At 39.2% G+C, this 19,049-nt stretch overlaps 1 protein-coding gene across 1 annotated transcript in view; it reads left to right on the plus strand.

The window, feature by feature from the left end:
• The window catches only part of LOC311080149 (leukocyte immunoglobulin-like receptor subfamily A member 3), a 56,481-nt gene extending 46,143 nt beyond the window's left edge, over window positions 1–10,338 (plus strand). The window contains exons 6-10 of the mRNA XM_084109927.1: window positions 6,873–7,148; window positions 7,247–7,597; window positions 7,673–7,951; window positions 8,040–8,303; window positions 8,939–10,338. Coding sequence (XP_083966053.1) covers window positions 6,873–7,148; window positions 7,247–7,597; window positions 7,673–7,951; window positions 8,040–8,303; window positions 8,939–9,198 — 1,430 coding nt within the window. The 3' untranslated portion in view covers window positions 9,199–10,338. The remainder of the gene's footprint in view (window positions 1–6,872; window positions 7,149–7,246; window positions 7,598–7,672; window positions 7,952–8,039; window positions 8,304–8,938) is intronic.
• The last annotated feature ends 8,711 nt before the right edge of the window (window positions 10,339–19,049 follow it).

A 19,049-nucleotide genomic window follows, 5' to 3' on the forward strand; every position in this document is an offset into this window, starting at 1 on the left:
CCACAACCACCCGGGCTGCAGTCCGCTTGGCCCGTCGGTACCCATCAGCTGCCTCAGGAGTCCCACAAGCCAGCCAGGCCCGATAGGACTCCTTCTTCAGCTTGACGGCATCCCTTACTTCCGGTGTCCACCACCGGGTTCAGGGATTGCCGCCTCGACAGGCACCGGAGACCTTACGGCCACAGCTCCGAGTGGCCGCGTTGACAATGGAGGTGGAGAACATGGTCCACTCGGACTCAATATCTCCAGACTCCCTCGGGATCTGGTCGAAGCTCTGCCGGAGGTGGGAGTTGAAGATCTCTCTGACAGGAGATTCGGCCAAACGTTCCCAACAGACCCTCACAGTACGTTTGGGTCTGCCGAGTCTGTCCAGCTTCCTCCCCCGCCATCGGATCCAACTCACCACCAGGTGGTGATCAGTTGACAGCTCCGCCCCTCTCTTCGCCCGAGTGTCCAAGACATACGGCCGGAGGTCGGATGAAACGACCACAAAGTCGATCATCGACCTCCGGCCTAGGGTGTCCTGGTGCCATGTGCACTGATGGACACCCTTATGCTTGAACATGGTGTTCGTTATGGACAAGCTGTAACTAGCACAGAAGTCCAATAACAGAACACCACTCGGGTTCAGATCAGGGGGGCCGTTCCTCCCAATCACGCCCCTCCAGGTGTCACTGTCGCTGCCCACGTGGGCGTTGAAGTCCCCCAGTAAAACGATGGAGTCCCCAGTCGGAGCACTTTCCAGCACCCCTCCCAGAGACTCCAAGAAGGCCGGGTACTCTGCACTGCCGTTCGGCCCGTAAGCACAAACGACAGTGAGAGACCTATCCCCGACCCGAAGGCGTAGGGAAGCGACCCTCTCGTTCACCGTGGTGAACTCCAACACATGGCGGCTGAGCTGGGGGGCTATAAGCAAACCCACACCAGCCCGCCGCCTCTCACCATGGGCAACTCCAGAGTGGTGAAGAGTCCATCCTCTCTCGAGGAGTGTGGTTCCAGAGCCCAAGCCGTGCGTAGAGGTGATCCCAACTATCTCTAGTCGGAATCTCTGAACCTCACGCACAACCTCAGGCTCCTTCCCCGCCAGAGAGGTGACATTCCATGTCCCTAGAGCTAGATTCCGCGTCCAGGGATCGGGTCGTCTAGGCCCCCGCCTTCGACTGCCGCCCGATCCACTTAGCACCGGCCCCTTACGGTCCCTCCTGCAGGTGGTGGGTCCACGGGAGGGTGGCCCCACGTCACTCCTTCGGGCTGAGCCCGGCCGGACCCCATGGGGGGAGGCCCGACCACCAGGCGCTCGCATACGAGCCCCAACCCCGGGCCTGGCTCCAGGGTGGGGCCCCGGCTGCGCCATACCGGGCGACGTCACGGTCCTCCTTTTTTTGGGCATCATAAGGGGTTTTGAACCGCTCTTAGTCTGACCCGTCACCTAGGACCTGTTTGCCTTGGGAGACCCTACCAGGGGCATATAGCCCCAGACAACATAGCTCCTAGGTTCATTCGGGTACTCAAACCCCTCCACCACGGTAAGGTGGCAGTTCAAGGAGGGGACAAAAAAAACATAAAACATAATAATAATTCATAATTTCTGAACTCTGACTCTGTCTTTATTCACCTTTTTCTCATGTTTTCTCAATAGAATTGATACAAGTGTAGAATAGAATATCATAGTTCTAATAGAGGCTCATTGTAACGCAGTGTGACAACATGCCCCGCCTGTACAACTGGGATTCAAACCCTGCTAGTGTCTTCTGCTGGTTAGATCAGCATTAAATAACTATCTCAGCTGTTAAATAATAGATTGGAGATTAAAATAATATCAAATTTGTCTAATTTTAAATAAACATTAAATCAAAATTTAAGTAAGAAATTCAATTTTGCTATGGTTAAATAAATGTTCAGTGATATCATCCAAAGATTGTTCACTATATTGTTGATATGACAACTAGTAAATACACTGAGACCACATCCACACCAAACCAGAGTTTCCCAATCCAATCTTTTTTCCCTCATTTAAAAAAAAAAATTCTGTAAACACGGCATCGTCTCAAGAAATATCTGCGTACGCACGAAACCACTGAAACCGACTCAAAACGATGTAGTTCACATGCCAGACCAGTGTGTGGCGCTGTAATCCTGCCACAGAGATACACTAAAAATGGAGAAGACTTGGATCATGTGCATAAACCTGGTGCGCTGTATACAATAATAATAGGCTCAGTAGTTTCTTCTTTATTTTATTTATTTATTTTTACTAATAACTTTATTGAACAATATAAACAACCATAAATAGCCTGGTACAAAATATGAAATGTCTCAGACAACAGACAAGCATCATAGCATGAGAAAGAAAATATGAAGAAATAAAGAAATAAAACAAAAATACATTCAAGTGAATAATACATAAAGAAATAAGAGGCTCAGCAGCTTCTGCAACACGAACACACCGCAGTTGTTTTTGCTCTTACGTGACGTAGTGGTGCGGTGATGATATCATTGTTTCACAAAATACACGGATTGGCTGTACACACGAAAACGCAAGTGTGTCGGTTTCAGATTTATCCACTCTGGGACCTTGTTTCAAAAAATAGCGGTTTCAGGCTCCCAAAACGCCGGATGCATATGATTTATGTAGGCTATACAGCTGAGCGCATCTCCGTGTGTACGGGCGCTAAGCTTCATCTTGCTGGCATGTGTGGAAAGTTTTAAACCGTGTGTTACAACCAAGCGGCAACACTCTAATCTGAAAAATGAAGCCTACCCGGAAGTGCGAAAAACTGCAATACATCGAAAATCTGCTAGAGGCAGGTCCCAAAAGGGAGCAAATGTCCATAGACCCTCATGTTAAAATGTCCGTTTTCACAGCATAAATTCATGTTTTTACAGGTTCACTGTTAGAAATTTCTTGTAATTTTACAGGAAATTCCTGGCTAATAGTTGCCGTAAATTTACTGTAAACAGTATACAGGACTGTTATTGTAATACTTAATACAACATCCCTACTGTAATTAATTACAATAATCATGTAAATTTACTGGTATTTGCCAGGAATTTCCTGTAATTTCACAGGATAGAATACTGTAAATATTACAGCAAAATGTTATATTTACGGCAACTCAGTAGCCAGGAATTTCCTGTAATTTCACAGGACAAATCAATATACTGTAAAACATTACAAGTATAAATATTACAAGTAAAAAGCTGTCATTTTCCGTATTGGCAATTAAAAACACAACAATGGTATATTTTCTTTTTTTTTATTAACAAACTGTGCAAAAATACATATTACAAAAGTATCCACTTTATCACACATAAACAAAATTTTACTTTTAAAGGGATACTCCACTTTTTTTGGAAATAGGCTCATTTTACAACTCCACCAGAGTTAAACAGTTGAGTTTTACCGTTTTCGAATCCATTCAGCCGATCTCCGGGTCTTTAGAAGAATGTTAGAGTTTTTGGTCCCATTGACTTCCATAGTATATATTTTTTCCTACTATGGAAGTCAATGGGACCAAAAACTGTCTGGTTACTGACATTCTTCTAAAGACCCGGAGATCGGCTTAATGAATTCGAAAATGGTAAAACTCAACTGTTTAACTCTGGGGGAGTTGTAAAATGAGCCTATTTCCAAAAAAAGTATCCCTTGAAGAAGCTCACTTCCAGACGTCCAGGCAGCCTATCATCAGGGGGAACACGATGATATGGAACAAAGGTGTCCAGCCAGACTTGAACTGCATAGGGGAAGTTGTTCATGTTACTATCCCATCAACTCAAAGTCCAGTTTTCTTAGGAGGGTGCAAACAGGTGCGTTGAGCCTGTGTCTCTTCTCGGCTTTACTGCCCATCTGGGAGTGGATTCCACAAAAAGCTCTGAAAACCGAGAGAGAGGAAAAAAGTTAAAGTTTTCATATCTGTTAAATAATGACAAATACTGTATAAAAAACATAAGTAACCTACTTGCTCATAAAATAAAATGACTTTGATGTATTTATTTAACATTAACAACTTTAACCATACAATTTAATTTAATGAATTAATGAAAGTTGTAATGTTAAATTGTTGTCCGTCAGTCTCTTCTGTTTACACAAATTATGTCCTGCAGGGGAAAACCAACTCTACTATAGAACAGACACTTAACAGCAATAGCTGGGTCTCCATCCAACTTTTTAATGCACATTTTAAACATTTGAAAAAGAAATCCTGACTGGAAACAGTTAAAATTCACATAAAATATTCTAATGTGAACAAAAACTTCTATGTGGATTGACAAATTTGCATTTTTTGCAATTATATCAGGTGTTTCAAGTTGCCCTGTCAACCTTACGTTTTGATCCCACAGCTGTTCACGACTCCTAGGTGCGTGACCATTTATAATTCGCATAACAGAGTTGATTGAAATGCGTTTTGATTGGATGGAAACCTATCTATTGACATCATTGCATAGAATATATCATAGAACCTAACAATACTGGTAATAAGGTAATAATTCATGGGACGTTACATATGAGAATGATGGATTCACTTTACAGTAAGGGGACATGAATTACCATGAATTCATGTATAAATTCATGCATGAATTATGCATTCATATCTCATGAATCATCAGGAACTAACACGAGTTCAACGTTTTTCATTCATGACTTCATGAGTGAACAACACCTTAATTAAAACATTAACTAAGATGGGTAAATCATCATGAATTATGATTTATTACGCATGATCATGATGTTTTCTTTGTTCACAGTTATGCCACTGTTCATCAGTGTTTCTAAGGACCAGTCACCACTTTAGTTGAGGGGCCACACACATGAAGTCATTGATAGATAATGCTTAGTTAATGATGACTACTGTATTTGAATGTCAACAGTTCATGTCTTCTTCAAAGCCTGCAGGTAGTTGGACAGACCCCAAAATAGACCAATCACAGCTCAGAGCACACAAATTCTGTTGACATTCAAATACAGTAGTCATCATTAACTAAGCATCATCTATCAATGACTTCATGTGTGTGGCCCCTTAACTAAAGTGGTGACTGGTCCTTAGAAACACTGATGAACAATGTGCTAATGGTCACATAACTGTGAACAAAGAAAAGCATCACGATCATGCGTAATAAATCATAATTCATGATGATGTACTCATCTTAGTTAATTTTTTTATTAAGGTGTTGTTCACTCATGAAGTCATGCATGAAAAACGTTGAACTTCTGTTATTTCCTGATGATTCATGAGATATTAATGCATGAATGATGAATGATTTATACATGAATTCATGATAATTAATGTACCCTTACCGTAAAGTGTTACCTCTTGTTACCTTACCTCTTTTCTTTATTAGTGTGTAAACAGTTTAAACATACCTTTGTATAAAGTCCCTGAGGCGTCTTTAGGATACTGCATGTTGAACACATAGTAAGCAGCGAAGGTTTCAGCCACTCCATTCAAAAGACTGTTTTGGGCCCCATCACAACTGTTCCTTCTGTGAACACTTGTTGCGATTAGTGTCTCTCCTGAAATGCATTAACACAATATGATAATAAAAGGTGAGTAAATCATGGGGTAATTTTCATTTAAAAGTGAACTACTCTATAAAATAAGGGAAGAATATACCTTGCACAATTAAGCAAGGTGTGCTGGATAGGTCTCTCTCTCTCTGGATATCAGCAGCTGTGGCAGAGGGCTAGGCTAGGGAATAAAAAACGTAAACATTACCAAATGTATTACCAATTACACAAATACCAAATTAAAAATCTATTATTATTTTAGTCCATATAGTCTGCCAGGCAGCCACATGTAATTTGAGACAAACAAAATGGTTAACTTAATTTTAATACTACTGATCATTTGCTGCCTTTTCTGAAGACAAAGAGAGCATTGAAAGCTTTTCAACAGAACCCAGGCTCCGGAAAAAAAATTGATTTTATGACGATGCTGGTTGGATTTAGTTGCGCACGCGCAGTTTATTTTAGATACAGACAGTTACATGACTGCTCTTCCAACCTGGTTTGCCAAGCACAAAGTAATGTTATAACATATGAGCATACCAGATGCTATATTCAGCTTATCTCACAGTTATAGCTGACTCACATAATTAAAGATACCAGCATTGTCGTTTAATTAAAGCCCATATTTCAACTAAAATTTGCTTGTGTTTATTCAGTGACCGTAAAATCTAACGTTACAAACTTCGTTTATGCTAGTGTGCAAACCACGGCTTCAAGACCCCCGATTACAAGACAGCAAAGCAGAAGTCCTAATAATGTTACGACAGCCTGTACAGTAGCACGTGTAATCAATGCAATAATAACCTGAGCTAACTGATCGGGCTAACGTTAATGCTTATTTTTAACAGTCTGGGCTAACGTTATTTGAGCTATATCGTCATTGTGGTGGTTTTCCATTAACGTTAGGCTACGTTACAAGCTCAGCTCTACTCGATTCTACTCACCATGTTTGTTTTTCCATTGAAAATAGTGCCGTGTATCTGCATGTGGTAACGTTACCATTTTCTTTATGGATTGAGTAACTTAAAGAAGACGCCGCTTCACCGCTTCTTTTTTTCTGTTTCACTTTCATGATTTTCACTTCTACAATAATCTTCCAAATGTCTTCTTTAAAACAAGAGCAGTCATAGGTCTATATTCCTAATCATTCTTGATTTACAACTATTTAAGTTTGGATAGTGATGTTCATGTCTATGTGATAAAGAGGGGTGACAGTGAAGGGTAATGTGGAGCTCAACTCTTTTCTTATGCACTTCTGTATCAGCCACATCTGTTCCAATAAGAGGACTGAAGCAATTATTTGAGTCATTTAAATGCTCATTTATTTGACTCTTGAGGATCTGAATCTGTTGTTGTTCTCCTGCAGATCTAAAGCCGAAGCCTGAACTCACATCAGATCCTGCAGGAGCTGCACTGACTGGAAACACAGTGACTTTGACCTGTCGCATGGATCCGTCCACTGGAAACTGGGACTCTTACTGGTACAAACACACACTGAACCCTGAGACAGAGAAGACAGAAACAAACTACAGCCTGAAGATTGATTCAGTGTCTGATGGAGGCCAGTACTGGTGTAGAACTGGAAGAGGGAAACCAGTCTATTACACACAATACAGTGATGCACTGTGGGTAAATGTTACAGGTGAGAGAGACTGTAGTGTGTGATGCAACAAATACAGATCAGAGACAATATCTACACAACTTCTGAAACTATAAATGCAATAATCTGTGTTTGTACAGTGAGGCCTAAAGCTGTGCTGACGGTACGACCTGATGAACGAGTGTTTAGAGGAGAAACAGTCACTCTCAGATGTGATATAAAGTGGGGAGGAGACACTGAGTGGACATACAGATGGGAAATAGAGGGAACCAAAAACTGGGACAGAAACTCTGCCAATCGATGTACAGAACAAGACTGCGGCACCAGTGGAGCTGATAAACAGACACACAGAAAGGCTGTCAGTCGGTGTTCAACACAAGAGTTAAACATCAGCAGTGTTGATCTCTTTCACAGCGGTAAATACACCTGTACAGGACAGATACACACTCAAAGCTCTCAGCGCAGTGATGCTGTTACACTGACTGTCTCAGGTGAGTGTGTGTTTGTTGTGATCAGCTTCTCCATCAGTTTCTCTACGGCTCTGTAACTCGTGATGTTTTGTTCAGCTGAAGCTCAGGCATCAGTGCAAGTGTCTCCACAGCCGTGGCTGACTGAAGGAGAATCAGTGACTCTGACCTGTGAGGTTTCAGGCTCCTCTAAAGGCTGGACGTTCAGCTGGTTCAGAGATCATGATCATCTGTCAGACAGCAGCAGAGGAGCTGGAGGATCTTACACTCTCAGTCCTGCTGCTCTACAGCACACAGGAGTTTATACGTGCAGAGCAGAGAGAGGACGACCAGCCTATTACACACACAACAGCAGCTCACACACACTGTGGATCACTGGTGAGGGTTTATGCTTGTGCTCATCCGGATCTGTGTTTCACTGCAGTCTCTGTGCTGTCAGTTTTGATGGAGATTTTCCTCTTTTCAGGAGTTTCTGCTTCAGTGTCTCTGGTCATCAATCCCAGCAGAAGTCAACACTTCTCATCTGACTCTCTCTCTCTGAGCTGTGAGGATCAGAGTAACTCTGCTGGATGGACAGTGAGAAGATACACAGACAAAGACACACAAACTTGTGCAAAACAAACAGGATCTCGATGTGTAATCGACTCTCTCAGCACATCTGACACTGGAGTGTACTGGTGTGAGTCTGAATCTGGAGAGAAACGCCGTCCTCGAAACATCACTGTACATGGTGAGTCAAATCACACTTACAACTATAAAACATAATAAATACAAATCTGTTCAGATTAAAAATTATTATAATTGAGAATTCAGTCATGTGATTATGCATTAAACTAACTGAAAATATCAGATTTTTACCCCCCAGCACATTGAATATCAAGATTTCAACTTTATAATAAAATAAAATACACTACATTATCATTAAGTATTGGATTATATAATAACCCGTATATTTTATGATAACCCAATTCTCAGCATCATTACTCCAGTCTTCAGTGTCACATGATCCTTCAGAAATCACTCTAATATGATGATTTGATGCTCAAGAAACATTTATGATTATTATCATTGTTGAAAACAGTTGTGCTGCTTCATATTTATGTGGAAAACATTTATTTTTTCTTTGATGAATAGAAAGTTTGAATAACAATTTATTTGAAATATAAAACTTTTGTAACATTATAAATGTCTTTTTGGATCAATGCATTTGATAATGCATCCTCGCTGAATAAAAGTATCAGTTTCTCAGATTAACGGTAGTGAACATTTTGACCCTCCAGATCTTATTAATAATTGAAGTATGGCTCTGATTAATACAGCCTGTATCGTCACTAGCATCTGTTGATGTATTTCTTGTGTTTGTAGACGGTGAGGTGATTCTGGAGAGTTCTGTTGATCCTGTGATTGAGGGAGAGACTCTGACTCTACACTGTTTACATCGATCTACAAACTCCTCGATCCTCAGCGCTGATTTCTATAAAGACGGATCACTGATCCAGAATCAGACGACAGGAGAGATGAGCATCACTACTGTCTCAAAGTCACATGAGGGTTTCTACTACTGTAAAACAGAGAGAGGACAGTCACTCCACAGCTGGATCTCAGTCACCGGTGAGATGATTTAATGAGAAACGCCACACCATTATTATATACTATTATATATTATAGTCTCTGGCTCATATTTCTGCTGGAGCAAAATCAGTTATTGACATCAGTGTTTATTGTTTCACATAAACGAAAGCATAACCATCAAATCACATGCAAAATATACTGGTCATGTACTGGTCGGAGACACGAAGGTTGAGGATCCAAACACAGTATTTATTAGTGATGTTACGTTCTGTGCCGAGGCTTCGGAGTGTGTGTCGAGAAATCCCGGAAGCTTTCAGTGAAGCTCGTATCGAGGCTTGTATCGCTTTAGACGTCATTGATGACTGGTTCAGGAAGCGGTTCCAATCTTGGCACAATATTTTGACAGATATATAAACTCATGGTTTAAACCCAGCCAGGGCCGTCGCTAGTGGGGTGAAAGGTGGTGACAATTATAGGGGCCCCCGCTGCCCACGGGGCCCCACAAAATCCTGCAGTTATACTATATAGTCCCCTGTTGTATGAATAATTCTAATATTTATATTAGTTGTATGCCTGAGATTTAAATGAAAACCACAAAATCATGCAATTTGGTTACATTTTTTTTCCAAATATTCTCTTACCTCCCTATAAATGGTTTAGTCCGATCTAAAGTATTTATTAATTATTAATTATTCAGTCAGTGACAAACATCATGGACCCAATAAAATTGTAAGTCCCACCCCAGCCATGAACAGAACCAATCAGAGTTGAGGCGGCAGTGCCTGAAGTTAACCATGAACTTGGTGGAAGAGCAGGAGACTGACTGACAAAATGTCGGGGAAAAGAAAACATGAATCAGGGAACCAGAAACGCCATGAAAAGAAGGAGAGTGAGGCCAGGAGAGCTGTTGTATCCCAGTCGATCAAGACGTTCTTAAAGACATGTTGTAGCCTATTATTATTTTGCTGGGATTAAGAAAACTACCGTCTACAGCCTGCCGGGTCCTTTCACTTTTCATCATTGGTGCACACCACAATCGACCGAATGATTATGGTCAAAATTCCTGTCTTTTTACACTGTTGTAAATAGAGTTAAAAAATTGACACGAGTCACAACGCATTGCATTATGCACCTGACCTGCCGGCTGATGATGTATTTATCACATCAATAAAACACGAATACACACTGCACTTAAATGAATACATTATCTTTATTTAATAATATTATCTTTATTAAAAAATAAGACAATAAATTACTTTTTTTTATTTGAATGCATTCTTGTCAATTTATAAATGTTTACTTTTTGATTTATGAATTATAACTGACTGATGGGGAAAAAAAACAAACATTATTTTGCTGTTACTTTTAAAAAAATTGGTTTTATTATTATTTGACAATTTCTTTTTATTAGTTGTAATTTGTATATACATTTAACTTTTAAAATAAAGGTTTTACAACAACATCACCTTCTTCTGTTATATGTGGGCCTCCATGCTCATCTATTGTACAGTATATGATATATTGGTGGAGGGTGGTGGGGGCCCACATCAATATTTTTTCAGGGGGCCCCGAATCCTCTAGCTACGGCCCTGAACCCAGCCACTTTCCAGTTTTAGAATAATAATATTGGCCCCATGCGTATTATGACCAAATAATTGATTCACACACATTTGGAAACCCCTTTTTTGTTCAAGCCAATACATTTATAGAAACAAGAATAAGCCACCTTTTTCTTGCTTCTATTAGGAGTTGAAGTGTCTTTTGCGTCAAAAATACACGGCCAGTCCGTTAAAGTGTTGCACATTTTCACAAACACAAAAAGGCAAAAACATGAAACATCTTTGAAATTCTTTCGGCCAATTCTTCCAAACAACGCTCAAGTATGTAATGTCTCCAATTCCTGTGGAATCTTACATGTTTTGAATCTGTATAATATCTTCCTTAGATTCCGATTTAGACAATTTCCTCATATTTGACAGCCAGACGGTGAGATAACTGCTTCTCCTTCCTCTCTTCAATCCCTTTAGCTAAAACAGCATATACTTGTATGAATACATGAGGAGGAGTGGCTTTAAAGCTAACTTAAAGTAAAATATACAAGGACAACTTTGAGTAAATGCAGTACAGGATAACTTCAAGTAAATTCTTGAATAATACAGCACTACACATAAAACAGAATAAAAGATGAGAATAATAATAATACAAATTGAAAACATATTAAATTGGCTCTTACAACATTTATTACACAGTTATGTAATACAATCATTATATACCATCATAAAATACACATTGTATTCATATAAATAGATTAGTCTATGTGGGAATATTTTTTTTTAAAATTATTTCTAAGCCTTAACTGGCGCAAAATACAGTGTATCACAGACAGGGCAGGACTTAAACTGAGGCTGACAAACTCTCCTACAAATGACCTCAACTAGAACATCATTATGGAGTAGCACAAAATACACAACGTTTTCTGTAGTGGCTGGGCCGGATCAGCACCGAATGTAACGGTTCAGCAAAGACGACGGTTTGGCCAGTCGGTGGAAAAATGGCTTTTGATGGAGCAAAAACGACAATGAGACGGGAGAGAGCGCTCAAAACTCTTCAGATCGCATTATTTAGTGGAACATTAATAGAAACTGTCATCCGCTGAAAAGAAAATGAGGCGTCAACATGAGAATTAAAAGTAGCCACGTGATCACAAATTAATCAGAGCAGACGCGATTCAATAAGTGTATCCTTCTTATATGTAAAATTATTAAAAATACCAGTTTATGCAGTTTAATTATGGCCTCTAAGATCGCAGTCGGAAACTATTAGCCCCGGTTTATAGCCCTCGCTCGTACTGGCTCGGCAGTGGAAATGCGGCTAATAATTTCTGACTGGCATTTAACTGCACAAATCAAACAAACATTAACGTGTAAAGGTAGAGACCAGTCAAGCTCAATGGTAAGTCCGGCCTTGATCACAGATCACATCAGGTCACCTGTAATGGATCTGCTTGTTTTACACTCTTTGACCACCAGGTGGTGTGAGCAAATGAAGCCTCGAGAAATGAACCCTTTAGTGAACCACTGGGCTGAAAAGCTTCAATGTTTCATGAGGCTTCATCTCACCACTGTAAGAAATTGTAGTCTGCCTCGACCCAGATTCCACTCCTGAATATATTTTAGAATGAGCTCATCCCCAAAATGGCTTAATTATCATAGAGATTAAGGCAGTCAAGTTATATTGTTTCTTGACCATTTGGGTTGATCACATCCTGAGCAAATGGTAGTCAGTTGTAGAATGGGACTGGGTGTGGGACACAGAGAACCTTCTCAGACAATGGGGTGTCTCAACTTCATTAACATACAGACCACAGCTGTCACAACAGGAGCAACTTAATTTACATTAAGAGTTGTAAACTGTAACAGGATAAAAGTTTTAAGATTTGGATGTTCTGGGTTCATTCTGACACCGGTGAACCCAAGGTGCTTTGTGTACCTTGCCACTGCTATACTGTAATAAACTTCATTTTTGAGATCTTCGACGTCCACATCATTTTTTCTTACACCACCACTACTCAGTGGTTCAGGAAGCCTCATTTTGCCATCACTACAAACAATAACCGAGTTAAGGGCTGAGGCGAACAGAGAAATCCAACTGAACAAGCAGAGAATCAGGAAATCCAGGAAACAAAGTTTTAGAAATGCAGTTAAGACATATGCAACACTTAATGATGAATGACTGAATTGACCATCAGGCTTATAAAGGGTGAGCTAACAAGGTTAATGAGACACAGCTGAAAACAATGAGTGCTGATGAATTCGGGCAAAGGATTATGGGTAATGAAGTCCATGACAGAGTGGCACTGGTCTGGGATTGAGTGTCCTCTGGTGTTTATCAAGGGCACTCCAGCTGGTGATCGTGACAATACTGAGATTTAGTGAAATCAACACCTTATAAACAACATCCCGCAACTTTTCATTTTTTATTTATTTACTCACCCTCATATCATCCAAACATGTATAACTTTATTCTTCTGTGGAACATAAAATAAGTTATTTGGAAAAATGTATCTGTGTTTTTGTCCATACAATGTAACTGAAAAAAATCCTTCAAAATATCTATTATTATAGTAAGGATAGTATGATCTCTGTAAAATATCAGTCTTTAAATGCAAGATATTTAAAGTGTACCTAAAATATACTTGTAATAGTTTCACTTTAGCACAATCAGATATACTTAAATTTAGAAATCTATTTTTTGTTCCACACAAGAAAGAAATTCAAAATGAATGTCAGTAAATTTTGGCAGATTATGAATTTTTAAATGAACTATTCCTTTAATACAGAGCTCTGAAAGGGAAATGGTGGTGGAATAAGATGAGACAGGAGGAAAAATATTTTTGTTTTATATTGTTGTAAAGTTTTCTTTGTTCGAAGCAGAGACCAGTGAGACAGTCGGGATCACGTTCAAACAGAAGTATTCTTTATTGAGAACTCTGCTGTACGCGGCTGTAGAAACTTCCAACATGATCTAATCTAATACAGTATGCATTGTAGTTATATACATTCCAAGGGGGAGGGATTACATAGAGGTGGAGACTCTGAACAAAGCATGCAAATGAAGTAGGAACACACCCTACTCTGAGTCCAATTGAATCAGCATAACTACTCAAATGATCCAATCAGCCTGACGGTATCACCAATATCTTCACATGATCACTTATGCTGCCTTCACGTGCTATGGAAAAGATGATATTTTCCACTTGTGAACTGGTTTTTACCAGTGTGTTGTGTTCAAGTGCTTTTGTTGTCGTAATGTAGTACCCGCAACTGGTCTGTGTCAGTAGAGTATCTTTTTTATCTTAAAAAAAAAAAAAACGTAAATGTGGTGCTTTCTGATGATTAAAACATAATTAATAATTAAAAAAATAATAAAACATGACATAAAATGATTAAATATGAACCAAGGAAATTGCGGCGAAGTTGAAAATTGAGTGTTAACGCATTATATTACAATCGTTAATGACACAACATTGTATAGGCTACAAAAACTATCCGCTAACAGTATTCACAACTCTTGCGTTGCTCTCCGCCATTTTGAAAAGGTCAAAGGTTATCTCATCTCGGCAACTCGTGCATCAAAATATTCTACGAGTTGCCCAGTGGAAAATACCACATGAGGGGGTGTTCATGTGCATTTTCCATGTCGGCTTTTGGTATTTACCATAATTACCATAGCACGTGAAGGCACCAAGAGACAAAAGCACAGCTGTACATTGAGCTTACTGGGCAGGAAATGCATAAGGGCAAAGGGTGAGGGTGAGAGTCTCAGACTCATTTAGAGAACAAAGGAAAACCAGGTCGGGCAGGAATATCTTGCTGTAAACTCAGTAATCACTTTCTCAGTTTATATACTAACTAAATTAAACATTTAATAAAAATGTAATCCAACAATATTCACTCACAAACTTTGTTGCAGAATAATGTGCTTGTGTTTCTGTTTTTCAGGTCAGATTTCTGTCCTCAAAATCCTCAGTTCTCTTCTGGCCGCTTCTCCGTATCTGCTAGCGACAGTCGTGCTGCTTTACAAATGTTACAGAGCGAGAGGTAAAACTTCTGTCTGACACACACACACACACACACACACACACACACACACACAACTCTCTCTCTCTCTCTCTCTCTCTCTCTCTCTATTTTAAACAGATAATGGACATTCATGAAAGCAATAACTGTGGAAAAAAAAAAACATAAGACATGTTCGTTTAAATGCTGAAAATGTTTTTTGTGTGTATTTCACAGTTTCAACTGAAGACCAAAGTCAGTTCACCGTAGCAGAGGAAGAAACTCCAACCTGATATTAATGAGCTGCAATAAACGAGCCTGACAAAAAAATTTTTTTTGAAAACGCAAACTTTTAAAAACGTGTTTCAAAGTGCAAGTTTTTGAAAACGAGACCCTTATCATCTCCGTGTAAATACAAAAAATGTGAATTTGTGAAAACAGTGACATCATGCACATTTGTAGGCTATTGCGTGTTTAGTCTATAAGCTTTTTTAAATGAAAGGTTCCTTACAACAGACTCAAGGATGATATATGTTTTCGAAGCCCTTGTGTTCAAAGGTTTTGACATTTTCTTAAAGGAAGTAAAATTGACTTTATATCAGAGGAGAACATTCTAAGATTGGGATTACAGTGAATGTTTCTGGCTTTGTGAAGGTGAAATTTTCCCAGAAGACAAAGTAATAATACAGTATTATCAAGATTAACATCCTTAGAATGACAATCGGACAAAAACATGATAGATTATGTAATTTGTGTCTATAGGCCTGTGCGCTCAGCTCGAGTGAACTATAGTAAAATAATGTGTGTATGCACAGTCCCGTTGTCTTCATTTACAAAGTCACATCGCCAACTACTTGTCATGTGTAATACAGCGTTATTAGTCGTTTTTTACGGAATCCGTGTGAACAGGGATATTTTTGATAACGTTGTCATCTGTACAAAGAAAAAAAAAAACGTTTCTGTTTTTAGCACATCGTTGTCATGTAAACGTACCCTTGTTCTCCAGAGTGCAGTGGAAAGCCTCCAGTAGGCGGCGGCAAATCACTGTCAATGAGTGAGTCATTGAACCTCATTCAAATTAGGGCTGCACGATTAATCGCGATTATTAAATCGCAAAGGCTGCGATTATTTTTTTATGCGCACCTTGTCATTGATGTATGGCTTTGTAAACACTGTGAGTTTGAGTCACTTATAACGTGCATTTTGAAAAAGCAACACACATCAAACATCTTTTCCAACATGAGAAGCATTTATGAACCTCTTGTCCAACAACAGACAACATTTAATAACATGCTTTTACTCCAAACTCACTTCATAAGGACAGTTGAGCTCATCCTTCTGTGAGATGATGTGATTCTTACACAGAATAAGGCAGTCGTGTGTTTATTAGTCATGTTCAATCAAAGCGTTTCAATCTTCTGTTTATTGAACAGACAGTATGATGCCCGATAGGGATTTCCTGGAATGATGTGTGTTATTGTATTACTACTTCATATTTGCCGTGTGTGTGAGACGCCCTCTAGTGTTCAGGTGTGTGTGTGTGTGTGTGTGTGTGTGTGTGTGTGTGTGTGTGTGTGTGTGTGTGTGTGTGTGTGTGTGTGTGTGTGTGTGTGTGTGAGACGCCCTCTGGCGTTCAGATGGAGCAGCATTTACTACATTTACTACCGATCAGCCGTTCTGCACTGACAAACTGTGCATAAAATAATCGCAGCCTTTGCCAAATCAAGTGCGGTTTCAAGCGATTAATCGTGCAGATCTAAGAGATTATTTCATTCTCATGTGGCTTTGTTTAAAACTATTTTCATTTAGCAAAAAAACAGACAATATGTCTATAATGTAAGTTACATAATATTAACTTGTTTATTTAACCATTCTGTAACAATATCACACTTGCAAAATGCTTTTCCAGGAAAAACGGCACTCTTGCTCTTTACTCTTATTGCCTATATCATAAATAAAAATCAGGAACTCATATAAAATAATATTAAAATTCAGGCATTCCCCAATGTATTGATTTTGTTATAACATTTTTGTGTTCATAAACCTGTGAAAACCATTGTTGTCTTAACCATAAACTGTAAATAAAAATGTTGTGTATGTGTGTTGTTGTGTATGTTCTTCCAATAGCTTGACAATGATATCATGTTGCTTGTTCTAGATCACTCGTCTCAGTAATTAGTAAACATGCCAGTTTTATTCTGTATCAAATGTTCTGTATAAACAAATTACTAAATAAACAAGTGTGGATTTTAACTTATTTGGATTTGCTCTTTTGAACAATTGTTAGAACCCTGATTGAGCTCAAATGCCTGTATATTTCTAGTGATCCTGAAGATCTTGAGTTTGTTCTGGTGTTTTTCATTATAGGGTTTGAGCTAAACTCTGCAGGAAAGTGGATCTTGAGGACTGTAGTTGCCCATTGGTTTTATTTAATGTAACATCAATGCTCTTTAAATGGTTGGTTCACCCAAAAATGAAAAAAAAATTAAATCACCATCATGTCATTCCAGAAACTGTCGAACATTGAACCAGGAAGCGTTGCACTGTGTTTATAGACGCTATTCTCGTTGCTTCATAACATTAAGGTTGAACCACTAGAGTCACATGGACTATTTTAACGATGTCTTTACTACCTTTCTGGGCCTTGAAAGTGGTCGTTGTATTGCTGTCTATGTGGGGTCAGAAAGCTCTCAGATTTGAGATTTGAGGCCAGCAACCGTATCACCCTGTAGCCCAAGACTGGTTTCCCACTGAAGCTCAGCAGGGTTGAGTCTGGTCAGTTCCTGGATGGGAGACTCCTGGGTAAACCAGGCTTCTGCTGGAGAAGTGTTAGTGAGGCCAGTAGGGGGCGCTGCTCATCCTGGGGTCTATATGTGTCCCAAACGCCCCAGTGTAGCGATGGGGACACTATACTGTCAAAGAGCACCGCCCTTCGAATGAGACGTTAAACCGAGGTCCTGACTCTCTGTGGTCAATTAAAAATCCCATGGCACTTCTTGTAAAGAGTAGGGGTTTAACCCCAGTGTCCTGGAGCCAAAGTCCTTCCATTGGCCCTTATCAATCATGGCCTCCTAATAATCCTCATCCACTGAATCGGCTTTATCACTCTCTCTCTTCTCTCCAGCTGTAGCTGGTTTGTGTGTGTGTGGTGAGCGCACTGGTGCCGTTGTACTGTGGCTGTATCATCACTGGTGGTGGTTGAGGAGATTCCCCTGACTGGAATGTAAAGTGCTTTGGGTGTACAGTAGTATAAAAAGCGTTATATAAATGCCTCATTCATTTCATCAGAAAGATCTTCATTTGTGTTCCGAAGATGAACGAAGATCTGACGGGTTTGTAACGACATGAGGGTGAATAATTAATGACAGTAACTTCATCTGTGGCTGAACTAACCCTTTAAGGGAGAATATGTGGCTCTTAAAAGAGTCTTTGGGTTCCCTGATCAGACAGCCGAGCTGCTAAACACATTTATGCTCGTGTGAGGGATGATGTTTTACGTGAATACTGGAACAGGCCTTCAGCACTAAGCCATGTTTACGTAATAAATAATGCAACCAAAATTTGCATCGCAAATATGGAAACATTTGTATTTGTGCTGAGAGTTGTAGTTTAAGTTTCACTTCAAATAAATTTGATTGACTTAATATAGCCATAAATATAATTTAATATATAAATGTATACATATCTGTAACTTTGAGCTATTCTGAATAGCCTAATGGTAAAATGTAAAGGATTTGTTGTTGAATTATACTTGACTGTGTTATTGATGCGGTTTAGACTGACATTTTTTGTAATACAGAAAACAAAACCTTGTCTTTAATGCTATTATGTTTGACATTTAAGAGAGTTTGTGAAATTCTGATAATTAATAATCAAAATATTAAAATAAGTTATCAAATAGTATTCAAATAGCCTAAATATGTTCTCGTATGGAACATCACAGTCGAGACACATTGATTGCTTTGATTTTAGTTGTTCGCTTCTAAACTGGAAGAAAAGTTGGAAGTAGACATTAAAAGAGCATCATAATAAAAATGATTGTAAAAGTAAATATTTAAATATATGTTTACCTGTGTTACTCAACATGATGTCCTCTTCATGACATGGATTTAACATTAAAGATTTATAAATAAATAAAAACAGACAGAGAGCTTGAACATATTGTTTGACTCTCATATGGGTGTTAATATTCACCCACTATTCTCTTCATTTAAATTACATTTGTAGGTTGACATTTGTGAACAATTAGTGAAAAATCAATAGTGCAGCGCACAGACCTCTGATATACTAGAGTAAAAAACACCTGAAACTGATTCAATCTGTATTTTATGAGGGAAGATGAAATA

This window comes from Abramis brama (genome assembly GCF_963993115.1).
Source record: "Abramis brama genome assembly, chromosome: 3".
NCBI lineage: Eukaryota > Metazoa > Chordata > Actinopteri > Cypriniformes > Leuciscidae > Abramis > Abramis brama.